The sequence below is a fragment of the Crocodylus porosus genome, unplaced genomic scaffold, assembly GCF_001723895.1.
Source record: "Crocodylus porosus isolate Cpor-Errol unplaced genomic scaffold, CroPor_comp1, whole genome shotgun sequence".
Classification (NCBI taxonomy): Eukaryota; Metazoa; Chordata; order Crocodylia; family Crocodylidae; genus Crocodylus; species Crocodylus porosus.
This window is the reverse complement of record NW_017728910.1, coordinates 4200499-4225281: the sequence shown is the minus strand read 5'-3', so window position 1 is coordinate 4225281 and position 24783 is coordinate 4200499. Positions and strand designations below refer to the sequence as shown.

General features: G+C 41.6%; 1 protein-coding gene across 2 annotated transcripts in view; it reads left to right on the top strand.

The window, feature by feature from the left end:
* PLCH1 (phospholipase C eta 1) overlaps window positions 1–24783 on the top strand; it is a 180471-nt gene that overhangs the window by 79722 nt on the left and 75966 nt on the right. For both annotated transcript variants that reach the window (XM_019532624.1, XM_019532623.1), the window contains exons 4-6: window positions 6624–6753; window positions 10980–11150; window positions 22692–22785. In XM_019532624.1, the coding sequence (XP_019388169.1) occupies window positions 6624–6753; window positions 10980–11150; window positions 22692–22785 (395 nt within the window). The remainder of the gene's footprint in view (window positions 1–6623; window positions 6754–10979; window positions 11151–22691; window positions 22786–24783) is intronic.

Genomic DNA, 24783 nt, shown 5'->3' with positions numbered 1-24783 from the left:
GACAAGGTTGAACAGTTATAAACTACTGCAAGACCGTTTCAGACTGGACATAAGGAAGAATTTCTTTACTGTCTGAGCCCCCAAGGTCTGGAACAGCCTGCCGTTGGAGGTGGTTCAAGCACCTACTTTGAATGCCTTCAAGAGAAATCTGGATGTTTTTCTTGCTGGGATCTTATGACCCCTGCTGACTTTCTGCCCCTGGGGCGGGGGCTGGACTCGATGATCTTCTGAGGTCCCTTCCAGCCCTAATGTTTATGAAAGCTTTGAAAGTATATTAAAAGAAATCTTTGAAAAAAGATCAGTTTTGCATATTTCCTTTGAATTTTTAATAAAAGTAAGTTGGATGAAGCAGAGGAAAGCCAAAGGGTCCACTTCTGTTCATCTACTTGTTGTAATTCACAAGTATAGTATTGCTGATCTCCTTGGCTCTCTTCATAGGGTATAGACAGTTGTAACAATTTATCAATTTCATATTATGCTTATGTAAGTTGTTAGAATGTGCATCATTTATTAGCAATACAAGTGTAGTAAAACCATTACATCTTTAACCCTGTTTCATTTAGGGTCAAAGATGATTTCACTGATTTATATCCCAAAAGGATCATACATTTGTAACAGAGAGTAATAGTTGGTATGTACTCCTAAGCTGATGTCTGTTCTTATTCCATTTTTAAGGTCATTCAAAGGTACTTTCATCCATACCTGTAGAATAACATCCTTGATTCAGAGAGTTTGCAGTTGATTTTATAAAAAATACATAAATCCTCTGATAGAGACAAATACAAAAGTTGTACTTTTAAGTCCAGTGCAGCAAAGTATCCATACATTTTTACTTAGGATGTTAATTACAAATAGTAAAGGGACTTCAAGTGAGTTGAAGCATATAAGTTTAAGAAGCACTGAAGGTATGAAACACACCCGGGTCCAAATTCTGCCTCTCTCCTTGCACATGAGCATTCTTTAAATGGTAGCTGGGTGGATTACTCTGGCCCTTCTAAACCTTGCACACAGGCTGACCTACTGCAAACAGGAGCTGTTTTGAGAGGATTACAGCATGTATCCTGTATTGTCTTGGTTAAGACTGCACCCAGCAGTGGAGATCCACAGTGGATAGGGTAAAATAAACTGGCTTTGATTAATAGGCTTTTCAAGCACACACTGCTCTCAGCATACCACACACAAATGTTCAGAGATCAAGGCGCAGTATCCTAGGGCTGCTGACAGATGTTAAATTAAAGGTTGATGGGATCTGACATACAACTCCAACAATTGTGCCTCCTGCAATGGCATACATGCATGGCGGAATTGTGGGATTGGGGCTCAATCCCAATTGCACCATATTGCTGGTGAAGGGGGAGCTTGGGTTCATGATTACTAGGTTCCCTTGCATGGGCAAATAGAAAATTTGTCTCCCGTGCTGCATTCTCTCTAAGCTGTGTGGGGTGTGTGGCTGCACAGGTGCACTCATGCCGCACTTCCAGGGACGCCTGCTTGGCCATGCACACTACACAGCTTAGTGGGAACACTGGTCCCCTGTGCTCCTGCAGCTGGGAGCCTTGGGATGATTGGGGCTGCCAGCTGGTGGAGTGCATTGGATGTCTTAACTCCTGTGTATCCATGGGACTGGAACCATTCTTCAGAGTTTTGTGACCTGCTTCGTTTGTTACTATGCGGTCACGTGCACTGATACATATCTGACCTCCACAGACAATGGCAAGTAATATCTATTTGAGAATAATTTTTTTCCATTGTGGCCAGTACCCTTGATTTAGATGCGCCCAACGCTGTACATCCGGCAACAGTGCTTCTATATCTGTTGCTTGCAAAGCATCTGTTTCTAGTGCTACTTCCTTGTTTTCATTGTAGTGTTCTATTTTTGCTTGAGATTGTTGACATCCTTCATCCTCTGGAAAGTCTTGTCAGAGTGCTATCTGCCTACCTGCTCACTGTCTCTTTTCTCCTTGCTTCCCACCCTTCACTTCCTAGGCAGTCCTGTGATTTCTGCTGCTTTTTGTACAAAGGTTGATGAGTATGTCACCATTTATATTCTGCTTTCCATTTCTTCCTATCAAGTTGGTACTTTTGACTGCTTTAGCCCATTTTGCTTCATCTGGATCAGGCCTGATGCTTCCCCTTTCAAAGATGACTGACCAAAGAAACTCAGGCGCCCTACTGTGATTTGCATGCTAGGTTGCACTCTCGTCATTTTGTGAATACTGTCAGTAGGATTTTGTCATAGTTCTCTCCGGTGCTTTCATGAACTAAAATGTCACTGCTGATTACTTCAACTCCTGTCACAAAGGATACTCCAAAAAAGGCTGTACCAGGTTTTGGGGTTTTTTCCTCTGCTGCAACCACTGAGCTAAGTCTTTACAATTGTTCCTTTGACTGTTTGTTTATGCTAGTGTTCCTTCTCCACTTTGAGCTCTATCATTAATAGCAGCCATTTCTATGCATACATTACTGACCCTGCAGTTTTAGAAAGCTTGAGGCAAGAATTCTTGTGGGTGATCGCTCTTATAGGACCAGTTGCATAGTTGGGATAGATTTAGGCAAGCTTTTGGATATCAGGGGGTATGTCTACATATGCATTAATGTTATTACAGGTACCAAACTAAATGCTCAGTAACCAGCACTACTGTGCAAGAGTGCTGGCGCACACATTTTAGGTGACACTACTGTGCAGTAGATTAATTCTACTGCACATTAGCACAGGTTTTGCCCACTGTGCTAATGCCCAGTAGAATTAGTCCATGCTTGAAGCATCTTATGTAGATGTGCCCAGAAGTACTCTTCTTTAGACCTCAGGGAAGACCTCAGACACAGCAGAGCTAAGTATCAGGTGGGACAAGAGCTTGTTTAGAAGGGTTAATGAGTATCAGGTAGATTATAATGGGGCATGAAGTCATTGTCTAGGTTCAGTCCCTGATACTTAGTGTCCAATTGGCTAATGAATTCCTCTTCCCAAGCCCATCTTGTAAAGTTGTTGGGCAGGTTTTCTTTGATCTTCTTTGAAGATTTCCTTTAGAGAAGTTTCAAGTTAAATTTTGATTGCAAATAATTTCTTCTATCTTTGGCTTTTATTTTGTATAAACAAGCTAAGATTGAGGTTTCAGTTACAAGGCTGTAACAGGGCACTGGAGTGTGTCTGTTCCTTTAAGTGAGTTAGCAGCCTGGAAAGCTGCTTGCAGGTGGTGTGGAGGGCTAAGGAGAGACCCACCTGGCTGGAAGGGGCTGGAGCTATATAATCCCAGAGCCTGAGCCAGTCAGGCAGTCTCATCCTGGCAGCCACAGTGTGAGGAGCACTGGGCAGCGGGCTCCTGAAAGGACTGGAGCTTATACTGCAGGCCTGGGAGCAGAGGCACGGCCCTTGGGCTGAGAAAGACTGAGTTTTACAGGCAAGTGGCCTTGGCTATATTATGAGTCCACAGAGGGTCCTTGTGCCTGGACCAGAGGGTCCCTGAACCTAGAGAAGGGCTGCGAGTTAGACCAAGGGTCTGGGAACCAAGGGTCTGGGAACCCAGAGATGGGGCATCATGCAGGACCAAGGGTCCAGAAGCTGAGAGAAGGGGTGGTGTACAGGACCAGAGGTCTGGAAGCCCAGGAAGGGATTGTGTAAGGGACCACAGGGGTCTAAAGGCCCAAGCAGGCTGAGTGCATAATTTGTCAACATCACCGAGAGAGAAAGCCAGCAAGACTTAGGGCATGGTGTACAGGAGGTATGGAGTGATGTATGGAGCCCTTAAGGTGACGGGTGCTCAGCAGGGGTACAGACAGGCTGAGAGGGCCTGCTGGCCTGGGGCACAGGAGAGGCCCAGTGGGGATTGCCAAAGGCTCAGGCTCACTCAGAACCCACAGGCAGCCTCTCTTTTTATAACCTTCATTAAGAGCAAGGTATGGCAGGAGAGCTTCAAGGGAAGGCTACAGCTGAGCCTGAGCCAGGCAGGGGCTGCATGGCCACCAGGGGTCAGCATGACCACTCCTGGGACCATGGACCTGTTACAGAGGCTTCCTGGCTAACATCTGTGAGAGATGTGGAACAAAAGGCCACAGGAAAGGCCACAGAACAGTTTCATTGGTGACTGAGGGCCATCCCCAGTAGAGGACTTTGAGTAAAATGCATTTTCTTGGCTTCAGTCTAGTGTTGGGTATTTTGCTGTAAAGCAGATGCATCAATGATATGGCCCATAGGCTGAATCTGACCCATGGAGCCACATCATCTGGCCCTCAGTGCTGGACCTGTGCAGGACCAGTCTAAGGATCTTCCCACATTCTCAATCCAGAGCCTGTTCTGGCTGGTCTGGGACTCCACTATATGTGGTGTCTGCTGTTGCTGGTCTGGAAACTGAGCCATGTTTGGCACCTGCTTCTGCTGTTCTGGGATAGGTGCCACATGCAGTACACTTCCCTGAATGGTTGCAGTGTGCAATGCAATCCTGGACTCATCAGAGCAAGTGCTGGATCTGGCATATTGGGGAAAAGAGGGAGGGGACTCCATGGTTCTTCTGCATACTGGATCCAGTGCCTGCTCTGACTCTTCTGGGACTGTGCCAAATCAGGTGCCCACTGCAGCCAGTCTGGGACATATGCTTCATGCAACATCAGCCCCAGATGAGCCAGAGTGAGCACCATGTGTGGCTTGTATCCCAGTCCAGTTAGAGTGGGTGCCATGTATGGTCCAGTCCTGGGCCAGCTGGAGCAAGCACCACAGGCACTGAATCCAGCATGGGGGGAGATGATCTGTGGGCCCCATTTGGAGGTTCATCTGGCTTGTGGATCAGTTCCATGCCATGCATCTCACCTGTGGGGCTAAATGATTTTGGCACCCCTACTCTAAATGGCCAGTCACAAGTTCCTTAATAATGTAAAGACTTGTTATCTTTGTCTTCAGTAGGAATCTTGCCAGAATAAGGTTTATAAGGCTGAACTCTGAATCTTTCCCCATTCCTTCAGCTCTATTCATGATTTTTTAATGCTCTCCTAAAGCTTCTAGGCATTACAACAGAGCCTCTCATTTTACAAAGCCCTTGCTTATCTCTTGCATTTAAATATAGAAACCCTTTCTTTTATTAAATTATCCTGTATTATCATTTATGCATTATTTAATGTTTTCTTTGAAGATCATGACTTAATTATGAAGAGCCATTTTCAGTTACTAGAATAATATAGTTTATTTAGTTTTCTTTCTGGGAGTATTCTTACCTAGAGCTACAGAACAGCTGTCATATTACACTCCTGGGATAACAGTGATTCAAGTGGACGGACACCTATTGAAATCAGTACTCAAGAGAGGGTATGGGAGAGTTCTGCTGTGTTTGGGAACCCCACAGGTTACAAGAGAACCTGCGTCCAGAAGCAGAGAACGTAGATTTCCCTACTGCAAACAGATTTTGCTTCTTTTAAGATAGTGCCATTAAGGGTGTTCTCATCCTGGAAACTGCTTAGGTTTTCAGAAGGGCACTTTCTATAGACCTTAGGAGGTTTGGAATTGCACTTTCTGAATACATCTATTAAACCAGAGTGTTTTCCCCTCCCTAATGGTTAGGCGGTGCCAGATTGGCCTGAGGCTGTGTAGGGATATCTCACCTAGAGAAGTGAGAGAGGGACTGTGTCAGGGATCACTATTAGTCCCTGAACTCTGCAGTTCACATATGTTGTATGCAGATGTATGACAGCACAGCCTAATCCCCTCCTGTGACTGAGTGCGGTGAGTATAGGAAGGGCTGGGGAGGCAAGGTTGGGAATAGGGACAGAAGAGAACTGTCTAGGGGTAAAAGAGGATGTGAATGGAGAATGATCTAGTGAGATGATGCAATAATGTTAAGAAAGTAAGGATTGAGAAGGGAAGAAATTATCAGCAAAAGAAAAAATTAAAAATATATGATAAAATAACAGCTGCATGAAATTAGGTGAAATTTGGAGACCAGAGAAGACAGAAAAACAATCATTAATTCTAACTAATTAATTTTTAATTAAAGATCTTCCGAAATCATTGACTTTAGTCATCCGGCTAGACTAGTGTCATAATGTCAATTTTATTGCATGCTGTAGCACTAGATACATTTTGAACTTGATGCAGAGGCCTGTTGAGCAAGAAGTCTTCAAGTACACATCCTCAGCCAAAAGTCCCTCAGCTCCACTGAAATCAGGAACCCCAGTTTACATTAAGATAAAACTGCTCTGAGATCACCATCTGGAGGAATGGTTCAGTGAAGCTATATGAGAGATCGATTTGTCTCGGTGTGGAGGTGGTCACAAACTTGATAGAAATTATGGGCCATTTTGGTGAAAACATTCTGTCAGTCATATTGTGGAATAGGCTGACACAAATTATCTTTGGTAAGGATGCCAAGTTTGCCATTGCAATGTCACTCTTCTATAGTGCTTTTCAACAGTGAATATCAAACAGTATATGTATCAGAATCTCCATTCCACAGACACAGAGACTGAGAAAAAAGGGCAGAAGTACTTTCTCCAAGGCCATCTAGCAGGCCACTGGCACAGCTGAGAATAGGTTTCCTGAGTCCCATTCCAGTATTTATTCAGCTAGAACACACTACCTTCCTCACTAGGATGAAGATGTTCAGTATAAGTAGTTCAACCTTTCCTTAACATATTTGTACTTGGGTGAAGCAGACCTTTGAGGAAGCTGACAAGAATGGAGATGGCTTATTGAATATTGAAGAGATCCACCAGTTGATGCATAAACTAAATGTCAATCTGCCTCGCAGAAAAGTACGACAAATGTTTCAGGTTAGGCTTTTATTTTCAGTATTGTGTTTATAAATATATATTGTGGTCCCAGAGATGATGTGCAGGTTACTGACAAGGGTCAGTAATTTTTAAAGGTTACTAAGAAAACAGTTGCATTTAATTGATTTTATATAGGTGAAGCAGAGGAGAGGACATGATCCCTGGTGATTTTAACTATTGATGATAGCTAGTTTGGTGGCATTAGGCAAAAGGCCCAAAATAAGGTATTTCAGTGCCTGATTAATTATGTGCGACTAGAAAGGTGTGGCTAGAAAAGTCCAGTTATTTTGGCTACTTTACAAAATTACCACAGGTCACTTAAGGCTCAGTTCTTTTAGCTTTATTCATATTTATCAATACCTTATTCCATGAATAGTTCAATTTGAGATTAATGGTACTAATTCTAAAGGAAAATACTTCCCCATGTGAGTAAGCGGAACAGAAACAAACCTTTATTTAGATTTTCTGTTATCACCCCACCTCAACCCCATCCTGTATAACTTACACAAAAAACAGCATTTCATTTAGAGCAAGATTAAATCCTAGTATGATGAAAAGGGGGAGAAGAGGTGGAACTGTAGCAAAGAGGGGTTAATTTGCTCCAGTCTAATGGTTGGAGCAGGTTGCACTCAACCTGTGCTAATTAAGGAGGCACTCTGTAGATTTTGCTTGCATGAGAAACAAGGTCCAAGATGTTCATGTTACCACATACATTCTGTAGAGGCCCACTTTATATAAAGGTCAAGATCTAGATGTGGTCTCATACATGTCCTTCTGAGGCTGGTAAATGCAGATGGAGAAAATGAGGCACAGAGAGATGAATAATTTGTTCCAAGGCAGCACAGTGAACTCACCAGACACTAGTGGACAAAGGGTGATGAGGCCTATCTATAGCAGAACAAGATATAGAAGCCAGGAGTTGGGCCTTCAAGGCCGCCATCACCTCCACTCACCCACAATATTTCTCTTGGTGTAGGTTGCCTGCTCTGTGCCGCTTTCAATTTCAGATCATGCATCAGGGTGAGAGTCACAGCACTCATAGCATATAAAGGAGGAAGATTTGCAGACACACAATTGTTCTCATTATACTGGACTTAATTCTGCTTTTATGTTGGTGTATGTACAGAATGGAACTACTTATTTAGCAGAGCTGATTGAAATTTTGAATATATTTTTAGAAAAATATTTGAACAAAAATTAGTTTTGAAAGGAAAGAGTTTTGCAGAAATATCCATGCGTTTCACAGAAATGATCAAGGTTATTTTTTCATTTCTTTGGTATAATTTCAGAGAATATGTACCAGTTTTAGCCGCTGTTACTATTTACACTCTTGCAAGTAAATGAGAAATTAACTGTATTAGGTATAACATGAATCAGACAAAAAAATTTAAAAGTACTTTTTTTGCACAAAAATCTAGACAGCTGCACAAAAGAGAGGTTTGTTTAAAATCTCAGAACCACCTATAGACAAAAATGTGCATGGCCTTCTTGTGTAAGATCAGTATTATAGTGGCAAATCCCTCAGAGGAAGCAGGGGTATAGGTTATAGCATGTCTGTCTAAGGACATAGGCAAACAAGTTCTTTGGGTGAATCTGATATCTTTTATTGGACCAACTAAATAAGGAGGAAGAAGGTCAGAGAAAGGAGTACAGTTTATGGGTGTGAGAAATCTGGGATGCTTCTGAGGTAGCTGATGCCAATGCATCGATAAATTTAGGCTAAACAGCATCCACAAATCATAAGCCTCTTTTGAAGTAGAGGTAGAATTTTAAATTAAAAAAAAAAACAAGTTCTCTTTAATACCAAGTAGTTGAAAATTGTTTCCTTCTCTGCTTAACTGCTACAATCTGAATTTACATACTCCACTGACAGCAGCACTAACTTTTAACATGATGCAATGAAATGAAGCTCTCTGCAGGTGTTACTGTTCTTGCCAGCTGCTGCAGGAGAAATAGAGGAATATGAAGTCATGCATTGGCAGGGAAAAATCTTTTTAGTTTTCCTTTAAAATTAAAAGAAATACCTAGGGATGGAACATGCTCTTATTAACAGGCACAAGCTTTTTTATAACCAGAAGCAGTTATTATTTCAATTTGGCAAAAACAAACTGCGTTTTAATTCTGTTGTTGCTGCCAGCCTGTGTCTGAGTTCATATTATAGGCCTTAAAGAGATGCTTAAAGACACACCTTGGAAAGAAAATTGAAGTGCTGAAAGATTATCTTAGTGCTAGTGGCTGTTGAAACCCAATCCCAAAGCCTTTATTTTTCTCTTAGACAAGTGGTCCAGTGACCGTCCAGAATCACCAGTTCTTTGGGCATGGTAAAGGATAGGACAGAGATGTAGTGGGCCAGATCCTTAGTTCTGGATCTGGCTACTTAGCAAAGCTGCCAGGGCATTGTTTTAAAGGATTCCTCCTGGCAGAGCTAGCTTTGTGCCATCTGTTTGCTGTTTATGCTTGACTCAGCTGAGGATCTGCCCCCCTGTTATGATTACGCAGACTCTAATCTCTAAAACTGTGTCAGACAGATGCCTGCTACCCAGAATCCAAGAAATACTATGTGTGTGTGAAAAGGGACACCCCTGAATATGAGGAGTATATGCTGCAGTAAAGGAGCATCGAGATATAAAGATGGAGAAGTGCAGCATGTAGGGCTATGAAATGAATCTGTTTGTTTTTATATTGGTATTTACTTATGTAAAGAACAATGATCCAAAAATATGTTTAAAGCAATGTTAAATCGAATGTGTTAGTTAAAGGTAAAGTGAAACTGGACCACTGCTTGAGTGGCTTTTTGTGTCTTGTAGACAAGCTGTTCCATTCTGGGAAGCATGAGATCAGGTGCAGACAGAAAAAGTTCATGTACAAGTTAAAAGAATGTGGACCATGACACAGTGGGCTCGGGAGGCTTTGGAGATATGGCTGAGCCCTTCAGCATGACTTCCTTTTTATCTAATGAACTGTTGTACAGAGACGGCTAGAATCAAGGGGATTCTGGTCAAATCAATGTTGATAAGAGTTTCTGCCCAGGGAAATTAAGGATGAACAGTCTTTCATGGGACTCCACATGAATATTAGCACCTGCATTTGCAAATCTTGAAGTAAAATGTAAAGAAAGGTTATAAAGGGAAAGAATATGTACCTCTGGGCATGTGTGACTGGTGGCTCCTGATTCTGGGTGGGGGGCACCTGAAGAAGTCGGTGGCAGGAGTTGAGCTGTTGAGTGTCCACAGATGCTGCTGGTGGTGTTGGCAGTGGGGGCTGAGCTGGCGAGCATCTGCAGATGCCAGCGGTGGCATCAGTGGTGGGGACAGCTCTGTTGGGGGGGCATGTGCCCCCCTCGGTACCCCTCTACCAGTCGCCTATGTCTCTGGGAATGAATGATGCTATTCATGAAAGCACAGAGTCCACCAAAACTATCCATGCTATTAAACCTTCCTTTAACTTTTTTTTTCTGAGCTGCTTATAATCTAAAACTCAACAGGAAAAGAAGTCTTTCTTGACTGGGTTACTGCAGATAATGGCATAAAAGAGAATATATATTGGAGAACTGCTGTCAAATATTTTGTAAATCCAAAGCAATCCTCTTAGGCAGCTGCACCAAGTACAAACAGTTATAACAGACGAGTAAGCACTGTTTTCTTCTCTAGCAGTAGTTCTGAGGGCAAACTAAAACAGAAAAAGGGCTGGGTTGGTGGAGTTATTTTTCTGCATTGAATCATGCTGTTACTTCAGACTTGTCCCTGAATCTACAGGCTGCTGGAAATGGGATTAAATGGTTGTGGCATTTTATCATGTTGATATATATTTAGCATTGTAATATTGTACTGGTTTATTTAAAAATTCTAAAATCTGCCCCTGGATAATGTTACTGAGTGAGATTTTTTTCTATTGCTTGTACTGTTGTAATTGGAATTTACTGCATTGTATCAGTAGTAATTCTGGCTTTTCACCGGTGCCACTAAATTAGAATCTGGCCCAACATGAACTCTACTCACAAGATAAATAAAGTGGAAACCAGAAACAAAATTGGTCCCTTCATGGAGAGCTTGTTGTTTTTGGAACAACTGAATTTCTATTTAGGAGCCCCATAAGAATTCTTTTTGCTTTAGGAGGTGCTTGCTAGAACTGCTCATGTATTACAGCCAGAACCATATGAAGCATCTTTTCTTATACACATGCTCTATTCTGCTTTGTTCCTTCAACTGGGTATTCTTGTTTCTCAGGAAGCTGACACAGATGAGAACCAGGGGACCCTGACATTTGAAGAGTTTTCTGTATTTTACAAGATGATGTCATTACGGCGTGATCTCTACTTGTTGCTTTTGAGCTACAGTGACAAGAAGGATCATCTCAATGTTGAAGAATTTGCCCAGTTTCTGAAGGTAGAACAAAAGGTAGGTATGGGAATAGCAAGTACAGTTAATGGTCTTTTTTATCGCACACAAACTTATATGTTTACATTGGGCTCACTCTTACCTTCCATCTGTATTTACTACTGACGGGTGAAAATGAGGAATTTGTTGTGGAGATGCTGATACAATGTTAGGGTAAAAATTGGATCTGACTAGATGCTGTATTACAACCAAATGCTTTTGGAAAATGCTTTTGAACTCTTGAAAACATTGTGGGTGGAAATGGCATATTAGGTAAATATTCATACTGGTTTATGTTGACATCCAGGTAACAGGTTTATACGTGCAGTTAATAATCCAGCAAGCATTACATTTTAGGATTATCATGTTCTTTCACATCACTTGCCTAATGTTAAGGAAACATTTATATTAAAGGAAAAAAATGAGTATGTGGTAGAATCTAACAGCTCATAAATAGAAGGTTTGGCAGGCATATTAGAATGGAGGTTAGGAATGTAAAATCTACATTTTAAATGTTGACACAAGAGTTTGTTTCTTTTTTTTTTTTAATCCACTATTTGAAGAAATGAGCAACAGACTTGTCTGCATCTTCCTACATTAGTTTTGTTGGCCTACTTTTAGTTCAGTAATTGTATGTTGAGATGAATTTATGGTGTAACATCTTTTCATTTCAGTTAAATCCCACAAATTTTCATAATATTATTCTTGTTTTCTTATGAATCATTTAAAAATAAGTAAAGGAATACATAAAAGTTGCAATACATTTAAAAACCAGATTTTAAACATTGACAAATCAAAAAAGCAATGGTTTTATAGAAGTCAGTAAAGTGACCTCTTTAAGCTAACACTAGTTGTACATGATAAGCATTGTCATAATTATATTCTCAGTTTAATCTGTTGTTGATCCATGATGTTACCACTAACACTGAGCAACACATTAATATTTGATATTGCTAGAGAGTTTAATTTTTAACAGTCTCCTATTTTGAATTCTGATTTGGATATGTAGGAGTGGAATTACATTCTATGCACAGAAATCACAAATCTTCATACCAACAGTTTAATTTTTAAAAATGTTCTTTGAAATATAGCATTTTAATGAAAGATTTTTGAAGAGAAGGCTGCATTTTTGTGTAATTTAACTATGAATTTACACTTCTCTGACCTGAGAGCTCTTCAAGACTGGGATGATGAAGTAAATGTTTCAACATAGCCATCTAAAGTAGGCACCTAAAATCATGTATAGACATCTGTCTAACATGCCTGATTGTTCAGAGATGTTCAGATAAAGCCTATATGATGTGCAGGTGTCCAGCATCTCTGTAAATAGGCCACTTTTAAGTAAAAGCTTACATATGGATTTTGGTGGCTAAATGAAGGTGGCTATGTTTGAAAATAGCTCTGTTGCACATAGATAGCGCCTAGCACTTGTGGGCAATATCAAGCTACTTTTGCTATGGCTGCTATAACTACTGCTTAATGTTTCTGTAGATAAGAACCACAAGAGGGCAACATAACCATATGGTAGTAATGGAGCTGGTAAAAAATACACATTTTTATTTTTCTATAAAATTTAAGTTTAAACCTTTTTTGTTTGAAATTTGTCACTTCTTACTTTTCCTGGCAAAGTAGCATCCCAACATTTTTATTTAAAAAAAAATGAAAACAAGGTATAGAATTACTTTGTTTAGTTTTCAGTTTCTGTTTTCTTCACTGAAAACTGGAAGACTTCCACCACAATAAGGGGTGGATCCAGCGGGTGCAGGGATGCAGTTGCTTTTTGTGTCCCCTATTTTGTATTTGTGCTTTTGATTAGTCCTCCTGAGGTATGGTGCCTTTCATTTGTTTGCACTGAGCTTCATCCTATTAGTTTTAGACCAACTTTCCAATCTGTTGAGAGCCTTCTGAATCATGCTTGCATCCTTCAGTGCGTTCACAATCCTTCCCAGGTTTGTGTCATCTACAGACTTGCTCAAGAAGCTTTCTATGCCAGCATCCAAATCATTAATAAATACGATGAACAGCACTGAGTTGAGGACAGACTCCTGTGGAACTCCACTCAGAACCTTCTGTCAGTCTGATACGGCCCCATTAATAATTGCCCTTTGTTTGCATCTGTTGAGTCCGTTATCTATCCACCTTGTAATAGTTTTATCTAGCGCACATATCTCCAATTGTTTATGAGAAGGTCGTTTGGAACCTTGCTATAATTGCAATGCACTGTATCTGCAGCATCCCCTTCATCCACCCAAGTAGTTACTTTGTCAGAGAAGGAAATCAGGTTTGTCTGACATGATTTGTTTTTCATAAATCCATGCTGGCTGCTTGCAGTCAGCCCTTCCTCCTCCAGATGCTTGCAGATGGCCTTCTTTAGGATATGCTCTAGTAACTTCCCAGGTATGAGGTGAAGCTAACTGGTTTATAGTTTATTTTTTCTTTCCTCGTTTAAAGTGGGGCACAACGTTGGCCCCTTTCCAGTTCTCTGGTACCTGGCCCATCTCCCACCACCACATGAAGATCATTGCAGAGGGATTTTTGCTATGATTTTAAACTGAATAATACAGCGCTATGCTCTGGCATATTAGTAAAGCTTCTAGTTTCTCTTTAACTGAAGAAAAATATGTGTTGTGCTATATGTGATGTTATGTACCGCCATCTTCAAAATCCTAGCTCTGCCTATGGCCACAGTAAAAAGTGTTTCAGTTGACAAAACAAACAAAACACAGGGTTTTTTTAAAACAAACATAAAGCTTTGCTAGAAAAAACATCAACACTTGTAACATTAGTTGGCAGTGGTGATTGATATTGGCTGTCTCTTTGGCTCTAGAGGCTAATTTGTGATTGTATGACCTGCTATAGGTGGACAGACATGCTGATGGTGAAGCTGGCACCTGCTGACTAGGATTGTCTTTGAGGATACTTGGTTATTTGTTTGCCTCTGGTCATGGGCGGATCCAGGAATTTGAAAAGGCAGGTGTCAGACATGCCACACATGTTCTGGGGGAGGCTGTGTCTCCCCCTCCCCTTTCCTTGCCAGATAGTGCCAGAGCAGCAGCTGCCAGGGACTTTTTGGTGCCCCTTAAGCAGGTAAGACACATCCCCCACCTCTCTGGGCACCCCTTCCCCTCAGGTGCCAGCACCTATCCTTCCATTATGTTCTTACCTGCTGAAGCAGGGGTAGCAGACGGGTTGCCACTGGGTGCAACAAAGGGGAACCTGCCTGTTGCTATTACTGTCTCTAGCTGGCCTTGTTGCAGGGGAGCTCCAGCTATAGCCTGAGGCTATATAGACTGCTATAGCCTGAGGCTTCTGTCTGTTAGAGTCATCCTGGAGTGGCAGCCTGGCTGGGACCAGCAGCAGCAGGGCAGAGGGAGGAGGGGGTGGATCCCTTTATGGTGCCTGCTAGAGGACGGGGGTGGGAGGGGGCTACCTGGGCAGTGGGCTGGGAGCAGGTAGGCCTGGAAACCCACTGCTGTTGCTGTTTCCAGCTGAACTGGGGGCAGGGAAAGCCCCAGGATGGCTCCTGCCCACTCTAGTTTGGAGCTACTGGGAGCAGCTCTACAGTAGAGGCAGGGTCAAGTCCCTGCTTCCTTCCTCTCCACCACATTTCTTTCAGAGCCCTGGAGGCATCAGCTGTGGGAAGCAGCTGTGCAGAGTAGTGGACAGGCTGGGGCAGATGGTGATCCCCTGGCTTCTAGGTGCTTTTGATCGCAACCTGACTCCCCATTGTCCCCCATGGTTTGATAGCAGGTGCTGGAAGGGAGATCACCCTCCCCAGCCCTGCGCAGCACTCCACACAGGTGCTTCCTTCACCTGGAATCACCCCAGCCATGGGGGGAACAGAATAGAGCACGAGGGAGCAGGGACTTGAACTTGCCACTGCTGTTGACTGGGCACCCCCATGGAAGGGGGTGGAACTGCACTAGTGAACCCTCACTGTGTCTGCCCCTGGTTATATTCAGAATATTTTACTTTGTCTTTCATTGTTCTTCCTTACTTGGTTTCATTTGCAGGCATAGCATGCCTGTCTGGATGACAAAGCTGTAGAGCTTGCTTGTTTTGTGAGAGTATATAAAACAGGATTTTGTGTGCGTTTCTGCCTCCCACTGCTTTACCATCGAATATACTTCTCATTCGTCCTGACAATAGGATCATGCCATCTAGGTTATAGCCTCAGGACTATTACCTGCATGTTGTATTTGCTCATAAAATGCTGCTAATTTTTACATCTTGCCTCGTTATAGTCACGAATGACAGAAGATGCATGGAAATAATAACACTCTAACATTATGCTGGTAGCAAGTTGACATCTTGACACTCTGTTGGATGGTATACAAAATAATTTGCAAACTAAATAATGAAAACCAGTTGTGCAGCTACCTAGGGGGCATGCTCCCAAGGGCTTTGATCTTCAGCAGGACATTAACACATTCCTTGAAATAACTTACTAGATATGATCCAAGGTGTCTTGTTAGCAGAATTATTGCACCTGCACCTTTTAATTGGTCTGTGAGGAAGAGGACATAATTTTATAACAGTTACACTCTGGGAGCATGCATATATAATTATATAAAACATTGCATTAATTATTTAGTGAAATTCAACATATTTTAGTTGTAATCTACATCAGTCTGCTTGAGAAAATGAATTTACCCTTATGCCTTGTTCTACCCAATACAATGTTGTAGCAATAATTGTTGCTGCAGTAAACAATGATAATGTGGCAGGAAACAATAGGAAACTAGCAGTAAATATTTTTTTTTTACAGAATGAATGTTTTAAAATATCTGTACCTGCTGTAGGCTCCAGGAATGCAAGGAATAGGATTAGTCAGTACACGTTAAACATTTGTTTTTTTTTTTTTTTTTGGATTTGTACCATTTGGTGACTGAACTCAGTAATCTCTTGGTCTCAGATACAGTGTATTAGGTGAAATCTAATTGAACCACAGTTCCTGATGCTGTGAACTGAAAAGGAGAACACGTGGAAGAAGGGAAGGTAAAAAAACAAGACCCAGCATTTTTAACTGATATCCTGACTTTGAAGAGGCAGAAATACAGAGCACTTCAGTGTGTCAGAAGAAAGACAATAACCTAGAAGGCTGCAAGATCTGTTACAGACACAGGTTGTGGAAGGGCCTACAAGGGGCAAAGTTACTCTGGACTTAGTGCTGACCAAAGGGGAGGACATCATAGGCGACCTGAGGTTTGGTGGTACTCTGGGAGACAAAGTATGTCTTTCCTAGTTTCTACCCAAGCAAAAGATACATACCAGTTATTTTGCATCATCTATTGCTTCATGTGGGAAAATAAAGTTAAAGATCTGCAGTAAAGATGGGCAGTAAAGTGTTCGCATCATGATGAGTCAAAGTAAAGAAAAAAGACATCAAAGCCTAATCTAGGTACTAACCCTAAATGTGCATTGGATGATTTAGGGTGCTGCACGTCATTAGCAATATCCCCATTTGTTATTTCTGTTAGTGCCAATTCAGAAAGCACTTATGCAACCACATTCAGGGAAGTTCTTAAGTATACACTCAAATGATGTGTCAAAGTAAAGAAAAAAGACATCAAAGCCTAATCTAGGTACTAACCCTAAATGTGCATTGGATGATTTATGTATGTCTGACCATGACCTGATAAGAACAAGACTGGGAAGTTAGTCACTAGAACAGAAGTCCTGAATTTCAAGATGGCAAATGTAGGCAAGCTCGAGAGGCTCATTGGAGAGGCCCTCTGCACCTGGCATTGGACAATTTGGTTGTGTAGGAACAATGTCTTAAGGAGACCATTCTCACGGCTCAAAAACAGGCCATCCCCATACAGGCAAATAGTGGGAAGAGAGCCAGGAGACATGCTTGGTTCACAAGTGATATTAGGGAGCTACTGAAAAAGAAACGAGTGTATATGCAATGGAGGATCAACTGAGCAACAAAGGAGGAATACACCCATATCACCAGGGCCTGCAGATACAAGGTACAGAAAGTTAAGGCAGGCCTGGAGATCAAACTGGCAACTGATATAAAGGGCAACAAAAAGTCCTTGTACAGGAACATAGAGAGCAATAAAAAATTAGGCTCCACTGTGGGACCTCTTCTGAATACCAGAGGCAGCCCACAGTGGATGCATGCGAAAAGGCAGAACTCCTGAATACGTACTTTGCGTCAGTATTCCTGAAACCCAGTGGGGGCTGTTCATCTGACCAGAGGCCCAGGGAACAGGGGGTAACAACCTACATGAAATCAGCCCAGAATAGGTGAAGGATCTTTTACAATGCTTGGACATCTTCAAGTCCACTGGACCAGATGACCTGCACCCAAGAGTCCTGAAAGAACTGGTAAACTCATAGCAGCACCATTGACCAAGCTATTTGAATAGTTGTTGAACTTGGGAGTGGTCCCAGATGACTGGAAGAGGGCCAATGTGATGCCCATCTTTAAGAAGGGGAAGAGAGATGACCTCACAAACTCCAGATCAGTTAGTCTGTCCTTGGTCCTGGGCAAAATCTTTGAAAATTTGGTTAAGGAGGCCATCAGTTACAAGCTGGTGACAGATTGGATGTTTAACAGCAACCAGCATGACTTTAATGAGGGCAGGTTATGCCTGATGAATCTTGTGTCCTTCTATGACCAGGTCACTAACCATCTGGACAAGGGACATGAGGTTGATGTCATCTACTTAGACTTTAGTAAAGCCTTTGACTCTGTCTCCCATGGGATTCTCTCTAACAAACTGGAGAGTACAGGGCTGTACCAGAAGGATCTGTTAAGAAAAGATGAGAATATATAATAGATGAGGAGAATGTTTTAGAATATGAGCCAATCCATGTAATAAGGAGAAGGATAATGGTCATAGAGCTGAAATGAATGCTGTCTAATAAGCTTGTATTTTGAGAATATTTGAATTTTTTTGATCAACATTTGCCAATTGTGTTCATTTTGTATAACTAGCTGTATAACTTGTAATACACGCCTCAGTAAATTTCTTAAGGGAGGACATTTAGTACGTGCTGCTTGTAGAATACTGAATGCTTACCCAAAACTAATAAAGAGAAAGGAAAAAAACATGCATATGAATGTTGAAGCCAGGTTAATGATGTACAGTGCATCTCAGTGCAGAGAATCTGAATAAACTGTAATCACGTGGTCAGACAATCTTAATCTTCTGCTGCAACCTAATAGGTTCTCAGTCACTACTTGCTCTCACAAAGGACTGATATTGATGGATGAGAAAGTGAGAATTTCAGCTGATATCTGTCTCTAATAATTTTACCTGCTGGGTCTCAGCATTCATTTTCAGAGTGCTCTGGAGATTAGCTGGGGTTGGTTGAAGCATCTCTGATAATAGTTCCCTTATATCAATGAGAACCTGATCTGTCAATGGAATTCTATGATAAAGTAGGCAGTTGGCTTGGGGAAAATGGCAAAAAAAAAAAAAAATCTGAGTGGCAGGTGAGAGGAATGTAACTAATGAGTTCTATATGTATTGCATACAATTTGTTTAGCTATTAGGTTGCATCTGTCTGTGGCTGTCTATTTTGTCTATTAAGACTGCACTGTGTTCAGTGCAAGGGACTGCCTTTTATTCTGAGTTTTTACAGCACCTAGCACAGTTAGATTTGATCCTGATTGGATCCCTAGGTGCTGATATCATACAAACATACCTCCTTGTTTATAAAAGGATCCAGTTTCAGGATAGCACTTAAATTGAATTAGTTGAATTTGAGTATGTACTTAAGAACTTCCCTGAATGTGGTTGCATAAGTGCTTTCTGAATTGGCACTAACAGAAATGACAAATGGGGATATTGCTAATGACATGCAGCACCCTAAATCATCCAATGCACATTTAGGGTTAGTACCTAGATTAGGCTTTGATGTCTTTTTTCTTTACTTTGACACATCATGATGTGAACACTTTACTGCCCGTCTTTATTGCAGATCTTTAACTTTATTTTCCCACATGAAGCAATAGACGATGCAAAATAACTGGTATGTATCTTTTGCTTGGGTAGAAACTAGGAAAGCTGCACAGCAGTGAAGACTCCTGAGCCTTGTGGTATATCTCTTGAGACATAGAAATGTGAATGGTATATGAATTTCTCTGCAATGTGTTGAGGTCAGAAGTAGTAAAAAGTCCAATATTGTTTTCAGTGAACAAAAGTCCTGATGTAGTGATTGTGGTAGTGATGAAGGTATCTCTTCCCAGTCACAGAAGAATACTGGCATGAAGTTTCCTAATGCTAAGCAGAACACATGCTGCTCTTAGAGTCATCATGCAGTTTTCAGTCACAGTGGAGTGCTTTTACAGGGAAGTCCAGGGAACAAAGAAGGGAACAACCTGATAGAGGGTTGTTGGTTGTAGCCACGTTAGTCTAAGGACATAGGGGCTAGGGACAGACATTCAAAAAGCCAGAACCTGAATTGATTCAACCTTTGCAGGTAGACTAACCTGCATAGGCTGAACTGGTTTGTAACAGAACAAACAATCTCTCTGGACTAAGGAAGGTCCTGTCAAGCCAACCTGGTAGCCTTCTACTACCAGGTCACAAAATACTTGAATGCAGATGTTGCAGTGGACATAGTCTTTCTGTACTTTAGGAAGGCCTTCAACACTGTCTCTTACCCCATTCTCATTAAAAAATTATGCAACTGTGGCATTGATACCTACACAGTCAGATGGGTCACAAATTGGCTGGAGGGCTGCACCCAGAGAGTCGTGGTGGATGGGTCTTTTTCGACCTGGAGGGATGTCGGCAGTGGGGTCCCCCAGGGCTCAGTTCTCAGGCCTGCACTGTTCAACATCTTCATCAGTGACTTGGAAGAGGGGGTGAAAAGCACCTTGTTCAAATTTGCGGATGACACTAAGGTGTCACAGAAGTGGACACAATAGAAGGGAGCAACAGAGTACAACTAGATCTGGACAGGTTACAGGGGTGGCTGGATGAGAACAGGATGGGATTCAATACTGACAAGTGCAAGGTACTGCACCTGGGGAGGAAGAACCAGCAGCATACCTACAGGCTGGGGAACTTCCTTCTCATCAGCACAGACAGAAAAGGAACTTGAAGTCGTTATTGATTCAAAGATGAACATGGGCCGCCAATGTGAGGACATGGTCAGTAAGGCTAGCTGCACCTTGTCATCCATCCACAGATGCATCACGAGCAGGTCCAAGGAGGTTATACTCCCTCTCTGTGTGACACTGCTCAGGCTGCAGTTGGAGTACTGTGTCCAGTTCTGGGTGCTGCACTTCAGGAAGGATGTGGACAGCATTGAGAGGGTCCAGAGAAGGGCCACTTGCATGATCGGGGGGCAGCAGGGCAGGCCCTATATGAGTGGAGGCTACAGGACCTGAACCTGTTCAGCCTCCACAAAAGAAGGCTGAGAGGGGACCCGGTGGCCATCTCTAAAGTTAACAAGGGGGACCAGTGAGGAACAGGAGAGTCTCTGTTCCCCTGAGCACCACCAGGAATAATGAGGAATAATGGCCATAAGTTGACTGAGAGTAGGTTCAGACTAGACATCAGGAAGGGCTACATCACGGTCAGGGTGGCTAGGATCTGGAACCAACTTCCAAGGGAAGTGGTGCTCGCTCCTACCCTGGGGGTCTTCAAAAGGAGGCTAGATATCACCTAGCTGGGGTCGTTTGACCCCAGTACTCTTTCTTGCCCATGGCAGGGGGTCGAATTTAATGATCTGCTCAGGTCCCTTCTGACCAACTCTGAAACTAGAACAGTGAGCACATGCCTACAGTTGCTCAGGCAAGGGGCCAAGGGGTGCTATAGTGCACCCTTAGCTGCAGGGACACTGTGCTGGGGGGCTGGTCAGTCTGGGCTGAACTGGCCAGAGAGAGGTTTAATTCCCCCCTCTCTATCCTACCAGCAGGGACCTGAGCGGGGTCTGCCAGGCACTCCCTCATCACTGCTGCAGCAGGGGGTGCCCCATGGAGGAGAATTAGTTTCCCCACTACCCTCACTGGCTGCTGGGTCTGCCTGCCCTTGCCACCGCGTTGCCTGCCTGGGAATAGATCCCTGCCCCCAGCTCAGTTCTGTGCAAGGGAAGGGATGCCTGCTCTAGCAACCCCCGGCTTCTAGCCTGAGCCACTGCAGGCATGTGCCTGCATGTCTGAGATGTCTGTACAAGTATAAAGTGATTTAGCCTGCCAGGTTAGACTAACAGACAAAGATTGAATCAATTCAGGCTAAGGATTTTTAATGTCTGGCCCTAGCCTTGAGTTGCTAATGCTACTTGAGATATGTTCAGTTGGAGTGAGTGCATTCATTGTCCTCCAGGAAGTTTCTCATCATCACACAACACTATCAAGTTCTTACCAAAACACTCAGCTATAGGGGATCAAGCTTCTTCAAAGGGTCTCCACAGAGATGACAATTAAAGTGTAGCCTTGATAAACTCTAGAAAAAGTGGAGATGATCAGGCCATACAAAGAGTGAAGTTTATGGAAATGGGCATGTCAGCTAAAAAAAAAAATAAAAGCCTCAAGTCAGTGAAAAGGAAAACTATAAGTCACCTAGGGAGTATTTCTTAGAGTCTGAACAGTAAGCATAGCAGAATGCACGATGCTGAATAATCTGTACTGCTGCCGCTGCCTGGAGCAATCATATTTAATATGAACTATGTATAATTTGAGAATTAGAACATAAATCTTCCGGATTCCTTTGCTTCAAGTTTGATTTATTTCTTAATTTGCAGCTATGTATAAATCCTGTGTTTAAACTGACTTCGGTGAAGAACGAGGAACTTTATAATAAAAATGAGATGTAAATATTATTAATGCCATCTTTATTGCCATAAAGCCTTTGACATTTTTGGTGAAAAATGTGCCTAACTAGAACTTTTTTTTGCTTTAGTTCTGTTCAATTTGCAGTAGGAGTATAAAAACTATTTATTCTTATTAACTTTGCTGAATACATAGATATTTGAGTTGAAATCCTGGCCCTATTCAAATCAGTGGGAGTTGTGTCATTGATTTCAATCCTAGCTAAAATAAAATCAGTGTCATGACTCCTGTTGACTTTAGTGGAGTCAATATTTCACCTCTGCATTTGGTTCTTCTGTCTTATCTCTTATATATCATGAGTAACCGATGACAGCAATGGAGTCACAGCCATGGAACACAAATGTGAAAAGAAAATCAGGTTCTATGGATCCCTTTCTTTTGCAAATTATTTGAAAGAATACCAGATTCAATCCATTATTTGTGCTTAGTAATATGCTTTTAAAACTTGAACTGTTATTGATGACTGTCTTTCAGGTAATTTTCAGCTCTTCAGACCAACCAATATAATTTTCGAGTTCTTATTCTTACTGTGTTCATTCTTAAAGTTAAAAGATACAAAGCATGCAACTTGTGGAGAGTTAAAAAAGATCCAAATTTTGAAAGGTCATTTTAGAATAGTGTTACTGACAGTCTTATTCATGGCTGACTGAACTCAGTATTTGATCACAAGATTTTCAACCAGATACAGGGGCCTGAAGTATATTTTGACATGTTGGTCACATACTAGAAAAAATATGTACACCAATGCTGTCATTTTTGTGCAGATGAATAATGTGACAACAGATTATTGCCTTGACATCATAAGGAAGTTTGAAGTTTCAGAAGAAAACAAGGAGCAAAATGTTTTGGGGATAGAAGGTAAAGTCTTTGTGATTCTTCATATATTTGTGTTGCTTTCCCTGTTGTAGGACACTAGAAAAGTTCTATAGCATTTTATTTGATGTAGCTTCTGATGATTTATGACTACAATAGAGGACTGACATAAAAGATACCTACCAGTAATGTGTGATGTATTTTAATAAGTTAGGGGGAAAAGAGACTACAGACAGGCTGAAGTACTAGACTAATACTGTATTACCAGATACTATTCTATAATAACAAGTCGTATTCACAACCCCTCTGTCCTAAAATTCCATAAAACTTGTATAAATGCTTCTTACTAATCACTTAGTTTTAAAGCACAAATATTAACTGTGCTTTATATACCGTATCCTGTTTTTGCTGAAAAAATTGGAAATTCTGCTATCAATTACATTTGTATAAATCCATATATACTACCTGACAGTTCCTTGATTTATATTTATTTACATTAGACATAGAACAGAATTAGGTCTCTGGGTTTCTTATGAACTTTAGTACTGATTTCTTTCATTCACAAACATGAGGCTGAAGATGGTGTATTAATTCTGAAACCAGCTTAATACCAAATTCAAATTTGGATGCTTTCATAAATTAGACTGAAATAAATGAAGTTCTGTGGTTTGTTAACATGCCTAGAAGATAATTTTAATGAATCAGATTAACTTCCTTGTTGGATGCTGTAGAGAAAAGAATCATTTTCCTGTAACAGCACAACAATAGCAAGCCAGAGACCTGGGTTTATGTTTCTGCCACAACATTTGTGTGGCCTGGAGTTAATTTACTTCGGCCAGAATTCGGAAAAAAAATATGCCGTTACATTTTAAACATGCCTGAAAACATTTCTATTCCCATTAGGTTTCATTACTCTCTCCTGTCATTTTAATTATGTTGAGGGTCTGAATAGCTTACTGAGACGCTTCAAAACATTTTAAATTCCATGTTCTGGAGGCAGGTATTTATTAAATGCGCTGTCCCTGATTCTTATTTCATTTTTACTGGTGTAGATCAATACCAAGGGGGAGAGGTGGGCACTAAATCTACACTGCAGTCATTCCAGGGTATATGACTGAATCAAAATATGGCACCAGGGAGCTTTGTATCAGGACATACTGTGCTTACAGTATGCACACTGCTTCCCAAACTGAAAAAATTGCCTAAGTAGGGCTTTTGTTTGGTGACTCCCCTGGAGACTTATTCCCAGTCTAACTTCAGTTATTTTTGATTGCTTCAGTATCAAATAGCAAATCAGAGAATTTTAAAATGAATAATGTAAATGAGTATACAAGCAATGTTGTAGCCCTGATGGTCCAGAAGTTATGTGAGAAGCAAGGATTTCTTAGGGCGATGTTTTATTAGACCAATTATGTCATTTGGATAAAATTAGACGAGCTTTTGAGTGAAAGACATTCCTCATCAGGTGTCATGAAATCAGAGTCAATGGCAAGGTGGAGACCCAGGAGCCAAATTTGTGCTTGGCATAAACGGTCAGACCTCTCATTAATTTTAGTAGTATTTGTCTCCACTTATGCCAGGGTTGGATTTGGGTAGCTTCCTTGTTGTTGCTAGCTACTGGAACAATTCTAAGGCTCTACCATGGGTGAGGGTTCCCACAGGGGAAGTCTTACCAGTACAAAGTCCTGGGGATCTGTGGGGTGCCAGGACTAGCCTTTTGCCGGTTCTATGCCTTTGTATCCCTTCCTCAAGTTCTTGCAACTACAGGGGATTTCTCTGTCTGCTGTTCCTAAATCTCACTTTAAGAGGGATTTCAGTGATGATGTAAACAGTTAATATTGCCCCAAACTACATAATTTTTTTCTGTAATGTACACTGGGTCAGCAGTGAGATTTTGTATACCCCTGAAATGAGGCTGTCAGGAATTGTGCATCTAAAAGATCCCTCCCTTTAATTCACCTAAGCCATCCCCCACTCCTCCAAATGGGTCTTACACCTGCCAGAACATTCAGCAGCATCTGAGTGAAAGAGGGATAACGCCGT